The 14,607-nt window shown below is 29.7% G+C and overlaps 1 protein-coding gene across 2 annotated transcripts; it reads left to right on the forward strand.

Annotated features, from left to right (window-relative positions):
* The first annotated feature begins 558 nt into the window (after nt 1-558).
* Nucleotides 559-13,501, forward strand: LOC114119705 (uncharacterized). 2 transcript variants are annotated; one of them, XM_050207638.1, is made up of 8 exons: nt 559-1,944; nt 2,597-2,897; nt 5,588-6,030; nt 7,223-7,371; nt 8,609-8,927; nt 10,265-10,535; nt 11,401-11,544; nt 12,217-13,501. In XM_050207638.1, exons 1-8 carry the CDS (start codon nt 1,813-1,815, stop codon nt 12,462-12,464), a joined length of 2,007 nt encoding a protein of 668 aa, XP_050063595.1. In that variant the 5' UTR covers nt 559-1,812; the 3' UTR covers nt 12,465-13,501. The 2 variants fall into 2 exon arrangements, with proteins under 2 accessions (XP_050063595.1, XP_050063594.1); XM_050207637.1 differs by having other exon boundaries at nt 565-1,944; nt 11,398-11,544.
* The last annotated feature ends 1,106 nt before the right edge of the window (nt 13,502-14,607 follow it).

Genomic DNA, 14,607 nt, shown 5'->3' on the forward strand with positions numbered 1-14,607 from the left:
TATACATTGAAAATTACTAGAAATTGTTTACTTTATAAAGTACTGACTAGATTAAATTTTCTACTATACAATCATCTTCAAAGCTGAAACCAAAACATTTTTACTGGTCTTCAAGTCGATGGAGAAGCAAAAAGAATATACAATATATATTACCTATATGTTATACATTAATTTTGTACCGTTCAGATCTAAAACTATGTACTTAGTTTTTCAAACCATATTATACATCGTTACAAATTAAAAAATTGAAAATAATAATTAACAGATTAAAATAATTTAAAACTACCTATTTATAATTATTTTAATTTTCACACAAAATATAATTTTATAATATAACAAAATCATAAATTTACCTATTTAAACAAGTAGGGCAATATTTTTAACATAATTATATAATTGGTAGATACATCTACAATTTTTTTTTGAATTCGATCAGTAGGTACCTAAGTTAAAAACAAGTAATAAATATTCTAGAATTTCGGATTTAAAAGTGTTCTGTGCAAGTTATAATATAATAATCTACGGAGCAATGGTCAGAATGATCTTCGGGTCATTTGAGTCGTCGTGAAAATGAATATTGAAAAAACGTATAATATTATAATTTGAATTTTATTAATCGTCAGAGTCGATGTCACTTATTATTTGCCGTATCATCGCGCAGTACCTAATATCATATAATTATTAATAATTACAATAATATTATAATAGTATGATGCGTTTTATTTTTTTATTTTTACCCAGTGCAGCAGCGTAGGATTAGTATATAGAAAGAAGATATCAAATCGGCTGTCTATATCTGTAATACGCTCGTATTGAACATCTGTGGTAGGCATTATTTATTTTAATTGGCCGCATAATATTATAATATTTTACATTAACTATACGCGTATCCAGTGAGTTATGGAACAGCCATTTGGCTATTGCGCAACCGAAAATCCCTACGTAGGTATTTCGATATTAATTTATATATTGTACAGCATTATCATCGCGTTCGTCCACCGAATCAATAACGTTCCGTCTTATAATATTACAGGCAAACGCGTAATTATATAAATAGAGGTTCTCGGGCTCGTTAATGTAAAATATCGTTACGTTTCGATAATGATATAATATTATACTTGGTCATAGATTAATATATAAGTATACGACGCGTTATGGCTAATATTATAATGACGATAATATTAATGAGCAACGATATTATAATATTCTATACGCGCACACCGTTATCATTGTTTTTATGGCCATTATAGATGTTATTAATCGTATACCGTAAAACTTACACACACACACCATATAGGTACCTACATCCAGCGTGCCCGCGCGGGTCTTTATCGCGGCCGTTTAAGTCGAAACACATGATGATGATATAGTTTAACGATTTGAATACGATTTGAATACCGCACAACGTACATATATATATACATATATTATTAATGTTTTCAATAGGGTAAACCGTTTTCTAATCTCGCGATTATCGGCCCCCCCCCTCGCAGCGGGTCTGTACCGATACAGATGTATAGCCGTGCGTAATATACGACTGGTGGTAATGATACATCGACGTCACGACGACGATAATAGTAATAATAAAAATATTGACTATACAATATCTTTAATAAAAATTTTATTTTTCCCGTAGTAACGTTTACGCCGCCGACGTGAATACAGACCTAAGGCCGCAAGAGCTGCAGTCCGTACTCTAACTGCAGTAGTGTCTATATAATATACTTAGTGTTCACCGTACACGTCGAATAATGTTACACGTCCATCAACAATAATTATCGTTTTTTTCGTTTTTTTTTTTTTTTTGTCATCATGTTTAAGTACAATCAAGGCAGAGATCGATTCGTGCCCGATCGACATCGGAGCCCGTATTCGTTTTATTCTCTACACTACAGCACCGTCAATCATCAATACGATTGCGTGTCCAACTGCGCCGAAGAATCCGTAAGTACCTATATTATATCTATATACTTACAGCTGTCGTACGTATATTTGCGCGTGTTTTTGTTTTCGATTACTGATATTCTAAAGCCGATACAAAGACACTGCGCGAGTGTACGCACATACCTATACCTATATTATATATTGATAACAATCGCGTGTTAATAAATAATTTCGTCACGTCCGACGACCGTCAATCGTCAATACGCTTACATTATTATTTCGCGATATAAATCCGGAGTCTAAAAAGATCTTATGAAAAAAATTGTGACGCCCACACTTTGGTACCTATATAGGTAAAAAAAAAAAAATGTAAAATAATGTATATCCGTAACAATGTGCTCACGGACCCGATATAATCATATCGATTGCAGAAATGTTGTATCTCAATAATCATCTGCTACTTTTTGTTTGTCGTTAACCCACGACAGGTTATAGGTTATAAGTAATAATGGGTGTTAGCTATTTAATGGTCTCGAAAAACTAATTACTAATTAGGTACTATATATACAATTGTGACGGGAATAGGTACGTTTATTTGAACTCGTCTTCTGTGGTCTTCACTTATTCAATCGATATCGTAAAGGTGTTCAAAATCGTATGCGTCAAAAACACTTACTATACACCTATTGACATTGGTCCAATGTTTGGATAGGATTTCCTGGAACCGTTCGAGTGCGAACGGCAGCAAGAACAGAAGCACCGAGCTTTCCGGCAACTTCAGTCGTACATGTCACTGGAGTCCACTGGCGGACACTTGTTGCGGCACGTATTGAAAGAACGTAATAATAGCGCAGACAAGATAGACCTTGCCACCCTATACCGGGACGTTGACTTGACGTGGCCCATTCGGATGGTTGACAAGAGACGTTTGGCCCGGAAGTCCAATCAGGCCACCAACAAATCACTGGTAGCCGATCTGCTGTTGGACATGCCGAATCTGTCCAACGACTGGAGTAAGTCACCAATAATAATATAATCTAAGCGTATTTCAGCTTGTAATATTTGAAGTTTACTTAGTAGCGTATCACTTCCCCAAATTTGTAAGGACGAATGGTCATAATAAATTATATGTATATTATTTTTCTAAGACTATATATCTAGTATTATAATAATAACACAATTAAAGTTTTTCAAAAGTTTAACGAAGAAGGAAATTAGAAATAAATGTTGTATCAAGAGATCGTTATGTATGACATTACGTGTATTCGTGAATGTGTAAAGAGTACAATGCGAGCGAAGCTAGCGGTTTTGGTAGATAGGTATACCATATACATGGTAACATATAGATATGTTTAAATCTTCGCTCCTTCAGTAAAACAAATTCAACTCGCCACAAAGATTACTTATACTTATACACAATAAAACTTAATTTTAGATTATTATCCGTGTGTTAATATAAGAACCATAAGAGTATATTATTATAATTATTATACAATCATATATGAGGTTAGGTTTATTAGGTTTACAATATTATTTAATAACTAATAAATGGGCACTAAATAAACTGAAATATGTAGTAAAAATGATAAAATATACATAAAATATGTACCTACACCATAAAATTATCTGAGTAAAATTTTGTATTTTTATGTATAAATGTATTCTTATCTACAAAAATACTAAAAAAAGATCATTTCGTGAGTTAAAAAGGTACCCATCAGCTACCTATGTATTACACGATTAATAACTAATAATATAATATAAGACATTGTTGGTGATTAAAGTAAATAATGATTTATATCAATGAATAAACAATAAAACGTATAAAAATATATTTTTAAAACGTGGTATTGTACATGTATACTAATAAGATTACAAATTTACACGAATGACTAATCTTTAAGATAAAAAAAACATCTATAAAAAAGCCAAATAATGTAAACATTAAAAAAACAACACTAAATTGAATAAGATGTGCAAAATATAATGCAAAATCTCTCTTAATTTGTACAACAAACCATATTTATAGCTTATTCTATAATGTTTCTTGTTATTTTAATAAAATATGCAAATGCTAGAAAATCCGTTTTTCAAAAGTTATACATAATAAAAACGATTATAATACTGAATAATAATTAATTGCCTGATATATATATACATATGATCAACAGTTTTGAAAATGTTATTACATACATTTGTACCTATGCTATAATAAAATATATACATTAGTAATAGACACATTTATAATATTCTTAAATATCTTCCAATTTATATAAATTTATCATTTATTTTTTAGATGATATTTAAAACGTTATCAAACTAATTTGTATACTAAATAGGTATTTATCTTCTAATTTATAAAGTAATAAACTATAATATTATGGTATATTTACTTATACACTTTATACTATCATATATTATATACATAATGTGTTTGTAGAATTATGAATTTTATGTAGAAATGATCATATGCGTGTACTGTGCATTCTATATAACTATAATTAGTCAAGATAGCGGAAAATATATTTGATATATTAAAAAGTATTTTTTATTTTTAATGATTAATTTTGTACTAAATAGATAACTAATATAATCAACGTAGTACCCAACATATTTTATATTTTTGAATAAATGTACAATACTACAATACCTTTATGTGTATACAAATGGTTTCTATTTGATAAAATAAAAATTAAACATCGAATAATACGTTTTTTTCTCTAGAAAATACCATGTAAATTTGTTTATTTTGTAAAACTCATAAATGAATAATCTTAAACGCTTGAATTTTTTATTAAATGTTTGTATGTATTGGCATAATATATTTTGTCAATACGAGTACATGCTAAAATTTTTAAAATATTTATTGCTTTTGTACCTACTGTTTATAGACACTAAGTAGGATAAAATTAAATATTTAAACGAAAAATAAAAATAGTGTTTTTTTATATTAATTCAAAACTATTATTTTAGGAGACTTAAATTTTACACGTATTGTTATATTTTATGTACAGAAAGACATTTTCAAATGCGAAATTTTCGGTAAAAATTAACTCGACCTATACTGTTTATTACTATTGTAGTGTAATAAAGCAAAATGAATATATATATCATAAAATATACTTGTCACTACAGACGCACGGTCTCCGCTCAAAATCGTTTTTAGGTACCTACCTATTCAATTATTTATCAACGAATTCAAATTTGACCCGTCCCTTAAAAGCGACTCGTTCGATGACAGAGTACGCTCGACAACTACCGTGATGTACAGCAGAACGACGATTATCTAGAATTTTTTGTCGTTTTTATCAATTATTTTTTATAGATTTCCATTTCTGACCCTATACCTTTAGTTGTTCTGAAAACGCACAGAATCGTCAAGTCATTATTACTTTATTAAACTACGCACACGTACGATTCTCGTTTATTCAGTTTAGTAAGTCTTCGTCGACATATAGTTATATCACGTATTTAAATTTTTTTTTCTTCTAAAATTCCATCGATCCGAGAAGACGAGACATAATAATCGTAATATTATACTTTGCAAACTATATAATATTATTATAATATGTATCATTATAATATGGCGTAGCTAAACGATATATAAATCTTTTAATTGATTAAACGATTTTTAAAAGATTATTAATTTAGATTTTTAAAAATCGAATTTTTAGATTTTTAATTGATTATCTTTTAAACGCAGTGACCAAGATACTGGACTGGAGTGCGACGGGCTACTTGACGGCTGCCATACAATCGTCGATACACTTGTGGTCGTGCCGCACGCAGAGCGTCCAGTACACGATCGACGCGGCGAACGGGCACGAGCCGACGGAGGCGGACGGAGGAAGCGGCCCGGCGAAAACCGTCGTCGGCTGTGTGAAATGGGACGCGCAGGGCGTAAAACTGGGATACTCGTTCACGGTGGACCGGGACGAAGCGCCGTCGTTCGACTCGTCGGCCGAAGCGTGGGACGGCGGCGGTCCCTCGCCGCACGCTCTGTTGTCGCGGGAACGGACGAACGCGGCACGCGAACCGCAATCGGCGGACGTGACGTACCGGTCCCCGTCCACGGCGAACTCGTCGGCGGACGAAACGTCCCGGCGAAACGGTGCGGCCGCGGCGAAGAGCGTCGGACGCGTAAAGGTACGACGCACAAAAACGTCAAAAATTGCTCGAAAAGACCGTTTTAAAATCGAGTACTTGTCAATTATAATATGTATATATATATATAGGTATATTTAGTGTGACAGAAATATAGAACGGCAACCTAACTCGACGACCGGGGAAAATGGGGAGGAGGGATCGTCTTCCGTGCCGCCGTAAAAGTATTATATATGGAAAACGGGCGTAGCGCATTATAATCTCGTGTAACTATTATTATAATTATACTTCTTGGCATTTTTTTTTTCATCGTTACTGTTGTTAAGGGTAGTAGTATACTTACGTCGTATTATTATAATCACGTTTTTAAAGACGCCAAAACGCTATAGCGATTGTACTGCCGATTTCCCCTCGAGTTGCACGTCGTTTATTAAAACTCCTGAAAATACAGTTTTTTTTTTCGATCAAAGTCAAACGTGACTTGCACAAACTCATTATCTTTTTTTTAAATTACGATACGGTTTTTACGTTTTTTTCACATCTTCGCGACTATAAATGATTTTATTTGCTGCATTATGTTCGGTTTTCAGGGTTTTCTTATAAATACAAATAACTTGTCCAAACTCTGCGTTAAGTGCAACTATACGAGGGAGTTCTTTAACTGCATCGACGTCTATTGTTTTATAATTTTAAGTTGATTTCAAAATAATGTTTATGTCATCATCCTTTGGAGCATTGAAAATACTTAGATTTTTAACTTCAATCATTTTTTTGGTAAGAAAGTAATTTTAATTGATGCTTTTGGGAGGAAGAAGTAAACAATTTTCTATGTTTTTTCATAATAACTGGGCTAAACAAACAAAAAAACTATGCGAAAAAACATTTCCATACATTTTGTAATTCAAAATCATACAACCACGTAGATTTTTGAAATTTTAAATACATTTTTAAATAATTATTTTCTATACCTACAGTATAATTTTTAAAAAAATCTAAAATATATAGATAGACATTTTATTTTAGTTATTTTAAGTTACAAAATTGTATATATTTTATTATGAATACTTATGAATACATAAGCTTTTTTTAGTATTATTATCATTATATATAAAATATGTCAAATATGTGTATTGAGTGTATTATGTTTCGTATATTACCGACATATATCCTAAAATTATATAATTTTAACTTTATCATAATTCATAGTATAATTATAATATATTTTTGTCAACAGGTTTGGTTATTGAACGCAGGGAGTGAAAACTCAAATTATGAACAAAAAACATCGAATTGTGGATGTGAAAACGAGGACGCATACCAACGGTTCAATGGATGCAAAATTATTGTAATGGATTGGTTGGCTAACGGTCGTATTTTAGTGACGTTAGTTATAATATGATTTATGATAAATATATAATATGATTTGAATTAGTAAACAGAAATATAATGTACTCGTAGAATAGCGCAGACAACATTACCCGAATAGACTTTATAATATAAATGTTACTTGTTAGCCAATTATCTATATTTCTATGACTCTTTGTTTGTATTACTTTATGGAAATTTTTAGTTGAAAACAATCCATATTAAGTTAAATTATAAGTAGTATTACATTCAAGATTTTGACATTTTAACATTTTGACAGATTTTACATTCATGAATTCAATTTAAATCGATGTCAATTAAAAAAAAAATATTTTTATCATTTAATTTAATAGTTATACACTATGCAGATCAGTGTACTGGTGTATACTTTATTTCCGCTACCCACATGGTTTAATATAATATAATGTCATTATAATACAATTTTAAATATATATGATATTATGGTTATTTTATTAATTAATATACACACATTTCTTACATTATGACTACCTAAAAAAAATAATATTGCCACGAGCAATTCAATGAGATACATATTTTTTTATAAATTATTTAAAATTATGGTTTCACATGTTATATTATTATGCCATGTATCGTAGAAAGGTTGTTTTTAAGGAGTTTAATGTAGGCAATTTTATAAATGCGTGCATGCTGATTGTGTAAATATTATGTACGTTGTAGTAAGTTTAGTTGTTTAATGTGTGTAAAAGAAATAACTGAACACTCCAGCCCGTGTTAATAATATTAATGTAATTTTGTTTGTTTTTTTTATGTATATAATATAATATATAAAAGTATCAGTCTCAACCTAACCTATTATTCCTATGCAACTTCTAAAATGTATTTATATTTGACAAGAAATTTTCTCAAAAAAGCATTTTTTACATTTAATTAAATATAATTAACATTTCAAAATTTTTAATATTGAAAATTTTAAATTTAATTTCGAAGGCGCTTAAGAGTTCAATTTCAAAAAAGTGGAATATAAACTTCGTAACGAATCCAAATATTTTAACCGATGACTAAGATAATCGGTACAACTGGTATAAGGTATAACATAATATTTAGGTATATTTTGGTATCTAACGTGGACGGGATCGAATATTCTTTTATGTTTTTTTTTTTTTTATTGCTTAATACTTTATTTCGTTGCATACTGGTACTGTAGTTTAGAGATAATTTGTAACTTAATAAGTCATACAAAAATCGTCTTATTTTGATGTTGTGTTTATTTCAGAGGATGCACGAGGGCCACAGTGACATTCTTCAGGTACGATTTCGCCCAAAAGAAATTGATCGTTATTCTCGTTTTATACAAGCCAGACGAAAATTCGCTAATTACCTGCCTGCACGTGTCGCAGGACAAATGGAGTCGTCACTTGGCAGTCGCCACTTATTCACATCGGGCCTGTATATTGAGAGTTTGGCGTATCAAAGACCTGCTGGAATTAGGCCCAGCAGACGATGGGGATTTAAATTTGAGTATCAACGTGACCCATACCTTGACCGACCGATACGACAGTAAACGGCGTGGCCAGTCTAACTGGCTGATTAAGGTATAATTCATAATATTATTATTGCATAACGTCTGCGTGATTTGTTGTATGTGTAATTATCGTACTTAATTTTAATAGTATCGACGTTAGCGGATCCGGAACTTGATTTTTTTTTAGTATTTCTGCTATTTTTAAAAGAATATAAAATTATTGTTTGACTCATTGACTGTATGCACAACATTCGAGTACTGGCCCAATAAGAAGATTTAGGAGTTAATTCGTTAAGGTTTTGAACTATTTTTGAAACATTATGATCTGCAGAAATGCAAGTTTATGCATTTGTACATCGATTTTTTTAATTTGTATTAAATTAAGATGACATTAAAATTAATGTATGATGAAATATTTTATATTTTAATTCAACATAATCATAAAATGAGTTCAACAGTTTTTAAATTAAGTGTTTTATTTTAGGCGCATTATACTAGCCACTAGGTAATAAATGCGTATAAATGGTTCATAAACAATTCAAACATCGTAAATAAAAATATTTATTTAATATGTATATTATAATAATACGTATATAATTATAAGTATAACACTATATGTTTTTTAATTGACTATAATTATATTATTATTTTTAATAATTGTGCATTAATGCATTATTAAAATTATACCCAAGCGCCAAGACTAATGTTTTCAATCATACTATAAAATTATAAATATCTAAAAAATGTGTTTCAAACGATCTATTACATTAGGTATTCTCAATAATTTTAGAATGAAGTTCTTCCTATAGACTTAAACCACGATATCGCAGTTATAATAAAATAGAAAATCGTCTATATATGTAGGTACAGGTATTAGTGAAGATTTTGAGCCACTGGGTATTTAATATGGTAATTTTATATAGTAGATAAATAACGTGAACATTTTTGAGAGACAAGTTGTACATATCTGATTATGAATTATTTAATCATTGGAGACAAACAGTGTACTTATATAGTAACCATTTTATCTACAATAAGGATGCGAGGTAATTTATATATTTTGACAAGATATAAGATACTCGCCGGTTATTTTATAATCGCACTTTGTAGTTGGAAATTTATAAAAAAACGTTTCTTTTTATATCTAAATCGTTTAAAAAGTTTTCATCGAACTTTTTTTCTTAAAAAATCTTTTTAACTGTAAAACGATTACGAGGATCTTCCCCGCACTGATCGCTGCTTCTAAGTATATTACGTCCTGTTATCTATATAATACGGCCGATATTCGACTGTTACTATATTTTATACGATATTATATAGCCGTGACAATAATCGTATACACATTGTAATATTATAACACGAGAGTACCTACAATATCATTATTATACGTCGTGTTTAAACAAATAGGCCTTCGCTTGGCACCCTTGGAAACACGCTCTGATGTGTTACGCTGTCACGTCGACCCCACGGGACGGGATGCAGATGTACGTCAACCGCAAGTCTCCGTCATGGTTCGTACTGGCGAACGCGTGCAAGGGACAAGTGTTGAAGCGCATCGAACAGACCGCAAGCAACTGCTGTCCGACGATGAACATACTGCACGTCAACACCCACTCGATGACGTTCAGCCGACTGACTGGCGAACTCCTGGTGTCGGCCACGACCGTGTACAGTGTCAGTAAGTACATCGATAATATAATTAATATAATAGTTAGGATAATATAATGTAATCCGAACTCGTGTCACGCTGATGCACAACGCACATGGGTCACGTTACCGAATTTATATCGTTTTCAGTCCCAAATTTGACCTTTTTAAGATGTTTGATATACAAGCAATTTTTAGAAGATTATACAAAAAAAAAAAATGTAATTATATTTAAACCCCACTATATAATATTGGTACTTTTAATGATGGTTCGGAGTGAGCGTGACTTATCAGCAATTCAATGTTGGTCGTACGTCAGTACTTAATGTTGATATTTTCAGATAGTTATTGTGCAATTATTACGAAATTATATTGAAAAAACGTCTTTAAACGGTTGAGAATCAAGAAACAGTAATATATTTATGATGCTATTGTTACATATATTTTTAGAATCCCGGTACTTAATTTTTTATTTTTGTAATATGTAACTGTATCAAGATACTTTATATAAAAAAAAAAACTGAATCTGTATCTTATAGATAGGTATATAAAATACATTGTGTATAACCATAATAGATGATATTATTTTTAAGGTATATACCTACAATTAACTTTATGTTATAAGGTATTATTATTTTTTTTTTTTTTTATAAAATTAACTTAGAATATGAATTTTACTGCAGGAAGTCGGAGAGAATAATATATTTACCTATTAACCTATATTTTTATATTTTATTTTATTTTGTCAGACTATGTGATGTTATAACACATTTACTCGACTTTTGTAATTTCCGTTTATATTAATTGACGTTTCGATATGATATATTTTATTTGTTCGATACATTTCTTAATTTATACCATAGTTCTGATTGATTATTTTCATTGTTGGACAGAAGATAGTGCATATTCCAGTCCTATTTTAATAGATAAACACAGCGTCGTAGTGATGCACGCCCTGGACCGAATCGTCGAGACATTGAGCAGTAGCCAGACGGATCGAGGCCTGTTTTTTGCGTGGAGCCCGGACGGCAAGCGTATAGGTATAAAAAATATTATTATGTTTATCGCACCGCATAATTACGTTCATTGGCCTCACATTAAATAAAATTAAAAATCAACAGTTATATTTATCTACGCAGTAATGAAACAAATCTAAATTGACCTGAGCAAGCATAACTTAAAATATACCCAATTATGAGAAAAAAATTATTATTAACTCTTAATTCAATGACATTTTATTTTTTGTTTTTAATAGGTAAACATTTTTAGTTATTTCAGTTTATAAGCACTAATTCACTATGTAATATTTAGATATTGTTTTTCACTATTATTATATTGAGCGCATACCCACCTCTAAATCTTAAAAAAAAATCCACATGTAGTTAGTAGACTTTGATCGTTTATTTAACTACGGTAAACACATTTCTGTTCGTAATTAACTGTGATAATCGACAACAGATTTCGAAGTAATAAAATTTATTTATAATATGATATAGAAAAATTATTTAAACGAGTAGGCTAGTGTCTAGTATACACTATTTATAAGTTATGTTCTGAGACTGATATAATAAATAAACAATATTATATCGGTATACCACGATCACATAATAATACGATGGTCATCGAACGCTGTGAACGTGGTTCTATATACAAATGATATTCTATATTATATTTATGTATAAAATCGTAAACATTTTCGTTTTGATGTATAGCTTTGACGAATTCCGACGAGTCGTTGAGAATATGGAACTTTTGGCCGTCCGGTAACGTCCGACAAAAAACCAATAATCGTCCGCCGCACGTTTACACAACGAATGCGATTTCCACGGTTAATTCGGCCCACCAAACGGAAGACTTGAACAACAACAACAATTACAGACTTATACACAATCAAAGCTCTCAAAATAGCCATACGGCGATGTCCCAGCTATCGTTGGACGCGGCTCGCATAATAAAATGATCTCCGATAAGACGTGCGTTTTGTGTTTGAAAGATGTCACGCGATGGGCGTGACAATAATAATTTAGCATTTATAAAAAATTTTCGAGTCGATTAATAAGCAACTATAAGAAGTTAAAGTTTGTTAACCATTACACTTGGCCCTAGCGGTTAAACGCCTACTTAAATTGTGGCCAATTTTTTACCTATATCGCGGATAACTTATAATTTTGTCGATGCTTTTTTTTTCATCTTTTTCTCTATACGTATAGATATATTTATATTATAACTTCGACTTCCGTAAACTATGATTCTATTTTTCTTTTTTTGTAAATATTTTACTAATTTTTACACCGTAGATACGTATTTTTTCTCGGGTCGATTAAATGAATTTAATATTAATTTTGTATTTTTATATTTTTTTATTACTTATAATATTGTTAAACGTATAATTACAATTATCATTAGTTAAGTGTTATGGGTGGTATTCAAAATTTGCAACAGTTGTACAATTCAATTTTTACACACTCCGCATTATGTATTATAATATAGTACGTCTTATTATTACTATATTAAGTTCGTTACAGTGTAAAACAGTACTTGTGATGGCCATGATGCTGAACAATAAATTAAAACACTATGTAATCGTATTATACTACCTAAATCTGTATTATTATTATTATTATAATTACACGGCTACAAATAAGTATAGTTATTTAAACATTATACAGGATGATGATTCATCAAGCATACTCATAAAATTCTAATTTTCGAAATTTTTAAGTATACCTACCTACTTTAGAGGCCTCTATGAGAGGATCAATTTCTTGATGAATCGTTTTGTATAATTATAACTATTTTTGATCCACTAGCCAATCGTAATGCTGTATAATTTTAGCTATTAATTTTAAAGTGGTACATAATATTACCTAACTTTTATTTTTACACCTAAGTTTAAAAAAAATAATACAATATTTCTAATTAGTAGTCAATTCTAAAACCATAAAATCTGAATAGTTTATAAAAGACAACTATTTTTTATAGATATTTTAAGTTTAAATTTGGACGAAATTACTTATTTTAACAATAAATAATGATGTTAATTACTTTATCAATATTTAAAAACATTATTAATGGGAGTTTAATTCTTCCTAGATATTAAATTATGTATTATGAATTGTACAATACAGAATGATAATTTCAATTTATTTTTATTTATTTTTATGGTATTTACAGAAAGGCATCATTACATTTTGAGTTAATAATTGTATCAAGTTACTGCAATAGTAAAATTAAGATAAATGACTTAAATTACATCGAAACATAATATTATGTAACATACTTAGTGTTATAGACGCACCATCTCCGCTCAGAATCGACAGAATCGTTTTTCAAATACAATGATTAACAATCATTGATCATCATTAAATTTAAATTTAACGCTTACTGGTTATATCAAGTGTTGAAAATATTAGTTTATTTTTTAATGCTACATAATTAAAAACATTTAATTACATTTATATGAAATGTTCAACAATCAGAGAACTTAAAAGTTTCCATCGAAGTGTCAAAACCATGTTTCAACTAAAACTACACTTTTGTTACCCTTCACGGTCTCTTTGCTTTCAAATATAAAAAATATAAAATTATTTCAAATTATTTATGTATTCTTGTATTAAAAAAAAAAAATAAAATAAAATCTCAGTGACTTTGAAACGTTGCACATTGTTAAAAATATTTAATAGGTCAAAATGTAGGTTATACAGAGCGATTCTTTTAACACTATTCACTCAACATTTCAAAAAGTATTAATGTTTTTGAAAATTACTTTTTTTTACATACTCTGGAATTATAACAAAAGAAATAATTTGAAGAATTTTATTAAATTTTACCTTTTTTTAGTTATAATTTTTTATATTCATTAATTTTGATGAAAATGTACATTTTTATTTCATACTCCGGAGTAAAATACTTCTCTTAAATTTTTATATATATATAAACATCGAATCTTGAACATACAGTCAAATGGTTATAACTTATAAGTAATTGACTTTTTAATAGCGTGTGTATAGTAGTTGAACAGCATTTTAAAAGTAAAAAACCTTGTAATTTATAGACAATATAAAATACTTCAAAAATATAAGAGCATCTAGATATACGTTATT

This window comes from Aphis gossypii, chromosome X (assembly GCF_020184175.1).
Source record: "Aphis gossypii isolate Hap1 chromosome X, ASM2018417v2, whole genome shotgun sequence".
Taxonomy (NCBI): Eukaryota; Metazoa; Arthropoda; class Insecta; order Hemiptera; family Aphididae; genus Aphis; species Aphis gossypii.